Source organism: Montipora capricornis, chromosome 13 (assembly GCF_036669925.1).
Source record: "Montipora capricornis isolate CH-2021 chromosome 13, ASM3666992v2, whole genome shotgun sequence".
Classification (NCBI taxonomy): Eukaryota; Metazoa; Cnidaria; class Anthozoa; order Scleractinia; family Acroporidae; genus Montipora; species Montipora capricornis.
Genome location: NC_090895.1, coordinates 2,127,093 through 2,135,696, shown reverse-complemented (window position 1 = coordinate 2,135,696; position 8,604 = coordinate 2,127,093). Strand labels below are relative to the sequence as shown.

The window sequence follows — 8,604 nt, the reverse complement described above, 5'->3', positions numbered from 1 at the left end:
AGGTTTTCAGCAAGAAATTCAGTCTAAAACAATTAAATAAGCTTAAGCTTTAACACCAGACTCAGGAATGAGCAGAGTTTGAAATACATAGTTTTAAGCGGAGCTTGTGCTTGTGAGCTTCAAGTTACTTTCTTCAGATAATGAATCTAAATTACTATAGATATATTTGAGCCAAAATTGCAAAGACTGAATATTTGGAGCAAAAATTAGCTTGGTACCTCAAGCAACCTCTGCCCAAGGAACTCGAGCACCCTAAGCAACCCAAGCACATCAAGCACCTCAACAAATCAAGGAAATAAAGCAAGTCGAACAAGGAAAGCACTTCAAGAAACCGAAGCAGCTCGAAAACAAGACAAGCACTGTACCTGCATGTTAACCCGTAACTCTGGTAGGAATATACATCGGAACGTATACGGTACAATATATGTCCGCATACACCACCTACCAAGCAAAAACGGCTCTGAGCCATTCGTCCCGCAATCATGGCTTCAAGTTTGGAGCATTATTTGGATCAGGTTTGAATTAGTAATGTATTCTCTCGTGATTGGTCATTGGAAGTCCGATTTAAAAAGTTGACGTGCAGTATTTTTTTTTAGGTTGAAAGAGGGCTTGTTTCAAAGAATGGAGACATTTTAGCGGTGAGATTGAAGCACATGTGAAGTTTCATTGCGTGAGTCGAAGTATAACGAATGTTAAAAAGCGTAAAAGCTCAACCAACTAAGCGATCGACTCATCATTCTTACTTCCGTGCAGGAGGTCACGGGGTCGAAGCCAAGCTGAGGAGCAATTGCCGTCGTACGACCCCATTTCTATGTAAACTATAGACCTTATTCATAAATGGCGGTCAATTTATAATTCTTTTGTCGAAGTGCAAATTAGCCTACCAAGCCTTGATACCCTACAGTGAATTGAAAAGAATTCTTGCTCTAAAATGAGGGGTGGTGGGCTAATTTGGACGTGGACAAAAGAATGAAAGGTGTGAACGCCATTTATGAATAAGGTATATAGTAATATAGAATGTACGTTCATGTACATGTCATTCCTGCAAGGTGTTGTTGCCTGTCCGTGTGAAAGGACGTACATGTATATAAAACATGCATGGACCCCATGGACCAATCGCTGTGGACCCGGTCCATGAACCATCCCTGTGGACCATTCCTCATTGTAAATTCCACATGTTCTAGTATGGCCGGTTTAGGGGTGAATGGGTTAAACTATGACACCTAAACCGGCCATACTCTGTCTAACGCCAGACGATTTCACTCATCAATGGGGAACCCCCAGGAGTCAATGGGTTAACTCATTCACCCCTAAACCGGCCTAAACCGGCCATACTTAATATTTTACTCTGTCTAACACCAGACGATTTTGCTCATCAATGGGGAACCCCCCAGGAGTCAATGGGTTAAAGGCAGAAAAATTTTATGATGACAGAGAGAAGTGGCCTGTGCACTTGTGGACAATTTAAGCAGGAACCCATGACCAGGAGTGAACATAAGCTTATGTCATGGCATTTTTACAGACCAATCTATTTTTAGACTACCTTTTCCTCGAGAAGACAAAGGCAGGTTTGGTCCGGTGATGCTATGACGTCAGGTTAGTTTCTTATGATTGGTCATCGGGCTCCTGCAAGAGTCTCATTTGTGGGAAATTCAATCCAAGATAAATCGCGGTCTGCAAAAACACTGAACATTGTTCGCTCCCAGTTATGGGCTACTGATTTAAGCAATTATCTCTTCTGGGCACCTACCGCTATATCACCTATTGGTGGCTCCAAAGGGATTAGTCTATAACATGCACTTCAAATATACAGTCACTCATTTCAATCATTGAGTCCTTCACCGCAACAAATGAGCCCAACAAATTGACCTTCTCTTCATGAGCTTTTCTTCTTTTCTCTGTATTTTAACACCCTTTTAGTGCTGAGGCCATTTTTATTGTCTCTCTGTGCATCAATGCAAGCATTTTAGCAATTTTAAGTGCTAAAAAAAATATAAATTGTTTGTTTATAGCGGAAGTGCAGTTATCTATCCAGCTAGTTCACGGACACCCCACTTTTAATAATCTGAAAGAAACAATTCAAACTTACAGGAACATGATCAAGAACCCCATGCAACTGGCAGGAGGTAACCAGTTGGCTATTTAAAAAGCATGGTAGAGTTGAATCCAGGACAACTGGAAACAAATCCAAACCAGAGGTTAGAACAGGATTTGAACCCAGGGTCCCTGAGGGAAACCAAATGCAAACCCAATGCCCTAACCACTGGACCCACATCACCTCCCTTATAGCTTTTGTCTCATTGGTGAAAGTGCACTTGTGAAAAAAAATCAATTCTTATTTTTCTTTGGATTTCAAAACTACCCTATGTTAACTAAACACTAAGCAACCAAAGTTTTAATCCTTGATTTCAAAAAGACACCTGTTTATTTTAACTGGAATTTTCCTTTTATTTTAATGGTGGGTTATTACTAACTTTTAAGATCTTGGGAGAGCTGGATTGAGGAGAAATGATGTGAAAAGCTCACTAGTTTAAGAATGCAATGCTTGTGTACACCACAGAATTATTATACCCAGCACAGGAGTTTTGGGCTTCCAGACTTTTAAACTCGCATTTTGCATAATAATTTTTATATAACAAGCTGCATTCACACGCTGAAATTTTAAGCTAGTGAGCCCTTGAAGTCACTTTTCCCTGGATCCAACCTTCTGAGGTCCAATCGGTCAGTTTTGAACATGAGTAATGGCGGGCCATGAAATGAAAGCTGAAATTTTTTGTCAGTCAGGTGTTAAGCAAACACACTTTGAAAATCTGAAGAAAAAAAGGAAGTGAGTTTTTTTTTAATCACAGGGGCATGTGTATGTCTTACCTTGATCTTGAACATGAAAGTGACGATTGAATAGTCTAAACCTCATTGGCTTTGAATGCTACTTGTTTTTTTTTTTATTACCAAGGGTGTTAAGGAGAATTTATTGATGTGAATGATATTGTCAGTAAAAATCGTGAATATTTTCATCGAAGCCTTTGCAGAACATTGATCAAACAAACATCTGCGTGCTCAATGTTAATTCAAATCAGTATGCTATCCTTAATACTGTAATAATGATTTTGTAAATGTTGCAGGAACTGTTTTCCTTTACCATCCTCATGTAGCAAGCTCAAGGCTCCGGGTGAGCTAAGTTCACAATGTGTTTTATGTAACCAAAAGGCCATAACCAGAAGTATTGACGTTTAATTCTCCAAACTGTTTCGTGCTGAAGTAGACAAGGTCACACTCTACTTTTAGTCTTTTATTATATCGGCTCCAAATGGTGCAAAACAATGGAAGGTATAAACTGCAGGTTGCAGGTCATTGTTTCACTATTGCTGAAAGAACCCAGATCTTTACCAATGCTAACATTAAAAAATAATGGTTAATCCTAAGTTTAGCATTGTTGTGAAAGTTTGGGTTGTTTTAGTTATGGTAGTAATAGTAAAATTTGGAAAATGGATAATTTTGATTGTTTGTTTGCATGGATGCTTGGATATATACTGTATTCGTTTTTTGTGTGATAATGTAGTTTCTCACATATGCGAGCAATTTGTTGTAAAAAAAACTACCTAACTAAATATGTAGTAAATATGGGTAATTTATACTGTTACCTTTCTTATATCAAGGTTTAGATATAATAATATTGTTAAAGTTGATAGTTCAGAACTCTTATAGGCAGCTCTGAAAAGGTGAGAATTTGTTTCACAATATTTCAAATTCAGTTGCTGCCATGTCTTGTATCTGAATCAAATTTTCAATCAAATACAGGGTAATTAGCTACTTAAATGTAAATTGTAAGCTGTGATGGTGATGTACTGTACTTATGCTCACATTGCAGTTACCAGATGCCCAGGTAGAATGTGAGAAGTGGTTCGAACAACCGTACGATGAGATGACCGCAGCCCACTTAAGGTAAAAGAGGTGTAAGATTATATAAAATTAATGGGAGAAGTGTTGGATTAGTGGTTCCAGCACTTTCCTTTGACTATTGTTTGGTGGATTCTATTCACTGACGTGGTTTCGTGTGGGTTCTTTTGGTCCTCTACTCAAGGGGTTTTAGTCTGCATGGTTACTCCGTCCATTGTTCCCATCTCACCAGAGACTGAGATTTCAATCTGCTTTAAGTTGAAATGATTTGTCCTCTCTCTTCAGAGAGAAGAGCAGTTGTGCGCAGCAATTATGTCAACAGCTTTAGATTTGAAGGAAAAAACTGTATTACATTATATGGCCAGTATGCTACATCTGGATGCCAGATCTGAATTTAAACCACAAGCTAGGCAGTGCAGCCGTACCTAGCCATGTCTGCGGAATTACCATAAAACTAAATAAAACTAAAGAAAATGTTGTCCTTCAAATAGCTTCTAAAGAATTTTTAAAAAAGTGACGACACATTTGAAATTAGATTTACAAGACATGTGTCGTCACTTTTATAAAAATTGTTGTTAGTCTGCTTCTTTCCAGATCTTCTATAGAATCTTGTATAGTCCTATTGTCTGTATCTGTGTGTTGTTGTTTGTGACTCTCTAGCATAAGACCTTGAAGGATCTTGCAAATTACCACACAAAATGAATTTCTGCATTCAGCTCAGCACCTGACCCTACTGCATGCGTCCTTCCAGTAGCTTCTTCGTTGCACTTCTGAGTCCCTTTGAATACCTGCTCAGGACATCCATTATGATGTTAACTTAGTCAATGTGATAGCTTTGTTATTGCTTCTTGAGTTCCCAGCATTTAAGGGGGCGTTTGCTGATTTTCGGCCCAGGGACAGTTAATCTCCAGCATAGTGACTGTCTTGTTTTGGTAGTCAATGATCCTAAGGTCTCGTCTGTTGGTGTGCACTTCTTGTCAAATTTTGGTTTTTGAGGAGAGGGGAAAACCGGAGCTGGTATCGTAATGCGAGAACGTTTGTAGAAATGGCGTTGCGAGACAAAGTTGCACGGAAAAATGCACAGTGTAACAGCGACTTCATCTTTCGCGGTTATTTCATCTCGCTCACTTCGTACAATGTGGGCGAATTGTCCTGAGATTTAATTTATACGAGCGGTTTCAGATTAAAAATATGGAATGAAAGATTCGCATTTGTACGCTCCCGTAGCGAAAACCTCAAATTTGGTGATTTCACGTTGTTGTCAGGCAAAGTACGGCAATAAAATGCGTGCTGCACATGCAGCACGGTTCTTTTCCTCTAATTTTGTAAGTTTCGTCTTCCATCATTGTACTTTGAACAGTAACCTTTTACATGTAAAACTAAATTCTGCTTCATATAATAATAATTAATGTTGTACTGTTGTGGTGAAAAATTTAAATTCCACTTTTTAAAAACTTAAAGAAACTTCAATTCTGCCAAATCATTACGTACATCCGGGTTACCATGAGATGCGCACGCACCGCCGCAGGTCAGTGCGTGTGTATTTTTCTCCGATATTTCTACGCCGTTGGCAGCTGCTTATCACGGTAAGTTAACAGTTACTTTTTCGTTTATTTTTCTTTTACTGTGGACGCGCTCCACATTACATTTTCCAGCCGTTATTGTCTGGATTTTTTCTTTTTTCGTGCTCTGTGACGCGTCACAGGCGGGCTCGGCTCTTTCGCCGAATTATAGTTTTATGAGAAGACTCCTGGACGTGTCTGGAGCTTAAACAATTGTGGTGTAACGCGTTTATACCCTTTTCTCGTATCTTTACAAGTCTCAACGAGTTTGTGCCTGTTTTTGATACCACGTGGCGGACGAGTCCGCCATTTTGTAGTGCAATAAGCTTGACGTTTTCCTTATCCATCTTAATTTCTTCAGACGATGACTGAGGAGTCTCAGAAAATTGCAAATTCTGGAGGTACTTCGCCCGTGGACTTCAAGGCGATGTTTGCCGAACTTTTAGATGATGCCAAAAGAGACATTTTGGCTCACGTGCAAGACTCTATCGAGAAGGTTTATGCCGATTTTGAAGATTATGAGACCGTACCTGAGACCGGTGAGGCGAACACTGAGTGTTCGGATACAGCCGTTGCAACGACTGTTGCAACTAAAATAAATGATTTTATCCAGCCAAAAACCTCAGACCATACTGAAGGCTCGGATGGCGGTTCCTTTAAATCACTCGCTGATGAATTTAGCGTTCTAGAGAAAACTTCACCTGCCATAGATGCAAATTTGGCAGAAAGATTGGAGAGTCTGCTTACAGAGAAGCTCACCAAAGAAAACTTGGCCGAGGTACAGAACAAGTACCTCAGACCTGAAAACTGCACTAATTTGGTTGCACCCAAGATAAACAAGCAAATTTGGCAACAATTACGACAGGGAGACCAGAAACAATGATTCAGCTTTCCAGAAGGCACAGTCTTTGCTGTTGTCAGGTTTATATGCTGTACTTCAGCTGTGCAACAATGCAAATGGGGATCAGAGGAATGTTTTGACCCATAAAGCAGTCCTGCTGTTGTCAGCAAACAGAGAGCTTAATCTGAAACGAAGAGATCTCATTCGTCCTGACCTGAACAAGCAATATGCTCCTTTATGCAACCCATCTACTGCTGTGTCAACATTCTTGTTTGGAGATGACCTAAACAAAGAAGTGGAAGAGTTAACAAAGTCACAAAAGCTCAGCAATAAAGTGACTCCTAAGAGACGCATGGAACCTTACAAAGTCCCCGCCTTTAGAGGTGTTCGTGGTCGTGGCCGCTTCGGTCAGCGTACTGGCAGGGGAAGAGCATCCTCTAATTCTTTTTTAGGTCAAGGCCGGGGCCATGCTCGGCCCCAGCAGAATCCCAGGTCCTCGGCAACCAAGACCCAGTAGGATCACCAGCTGAGGTAAGTCAGACAATCTTTGCTACTACTATTATTGCAAATCAAATTCCTTTTAAGGCAGGAGGGCTGCGAGACTGTCTTCATGTATGGAAGACTATCACATCAGATCCTTTTATCTTGGATGCAGTTACTCACTGTCATATTGAATTTGACCGGGAACCTGGAATATGTACTAGTGTTGCTAGGCCTTTTTGTTCCTTTACTGAAATTGAGCAGACTATCATTGACAATGAAGTAGAAAAATTCCTTCTTAAAGGGATAATAAGGCTATCATCACATGAGGATGGCCAGGTGATATCTCCAATTTTTACAAGGCCGAAGAAAGATAGGTCTCACAGGGTTATATTTAACCTAAAGAAACTGAATGAGTCAGTGACATACCATCATTTTAAAATGGACACGTTAGAGACAGCTATTAGACTCATGAGGCCTGGATGTTACATGACATCTATAGATCTGAAGGGTGCATATTACTCTATCCCTATTGCAGAAGAACATCAGAAATATTTAAAATTTATTTGGAGGGGTCAATTATATGCTTTCACTAGCCTGCCTATGGGATTGACTAGTAGCCCTAGGATTTTTACGAAAGTTTTAAAACCGGTCTTTAGCTACTTGAGAAGTCAGTTTGGCCACACCTGTCTGGGCTATATTGATGACTCTTTCTATCTGGAAGATAGTTATACAGAGTGTGAAGAAGCCACATTACGTGCTATACAACTTTTTGTCAGTCTGGGTTTTAAAATCCATCCAGAAAAGTCAGTTATCATACCAACACAGATCTTAGAGTTTTTAGGGTTCATTTTGAACTCTATTCTCATGTTGGTTACTTTGACTAACAAGAAAGCTGTTAAAATTTTGCAGTTGTGCCAAACGTTCTCTCTTCCAAATAAACGGTTTACTATTCGTGAAGTTGCATCTTTTCTTGGAACCCATGTTGGTATCGGCCCCTTAGTCGTCCGCGCCACAAGCGCCTCGGTCGAGGCCATCTTACTACAATCGTGGTCAATTCGATTAGTCTAACTATTGGCTGTACTATTTTGGAAATACCAAGCTCTTGTGACGCCCATTTCCCCATATTCAATGTTGGAGGAAAAGTCACCACTTTTGTTGTGGAAAATCCAACATTGATAAGGGGGAGGGGGATTATCTCTAAAGTGAAGCTACCTTCCCAACGAATTGCAGTCGATCCGCCCCAGAGTCGATCCGCCCCGTATCATCCAAAGTCGATCTGCCCCACAGCTGAGTCGATCCGCTCCAAATGATATTATTTCTGAATGATGAAATAACTCACGTGCGAGTGAAAATATCAATTAATCGTCTGGTTTGGTGAGTGGAATTGTCCCCCCAATTGTCGATCTGCCCCATATTACTGAGTCGTTCCGCCCCATATTCGACACATTAACTAATTTCTGTTCAACAAAAGATGATCTCTAATGTTAACGTACCAGTACTGTTCTCAAAGCGTTATAGAAATGTGCACGTATAAAATTTCCCGTTTCGTAGATGATGTATAAACAGCGTCTGTTCAAGTAAGATTTACACGAAGTACCTATTCGCCATAATACAAACCGCTTTATTGTCAACGATGAGAAACACTACAATTTCTTTTTACAATACTGTTGGTCTTACTTAATATTACAAACCGCTTTATTTACAAATTCTTTTTTACAAATTATACGAGAAACACTACCCGGCAATAATGCTAATGAATACTACTAGTCTTAGTTAACATTACAAACTGCTAATTCTTTTTACAAATTACCCGGCAAATAG

The 8,604-nt window shown here is 39.8% G+C and overlaps 1 protein-coding gene across 1 annotated transcript in view; it reads left to right on the top strand.

Annotated features, from left to right (window-relative positions):
- The first annotated feature begins 482 nt into the window (after positions 1 to 482).
- LOC138030343 (PCI domain-containing protein 2-like) overlaps positions 483 to 8,604 on the top strand; it is a 282,269-nt gene continuing 274,147 nt past the window's right edge. The window contains exons 1-2 of the mRNA XM_068878269.1: positions 483 to 515; positions 597 to 638. Coding sequence (XP_068734370.1) covers positions 483 to 515; positions 597 to 638 — 75 coding nt within the window. The remainder of the gene's footprint in view (positions 516 to 596; positions 639 to 8,604) is intronic.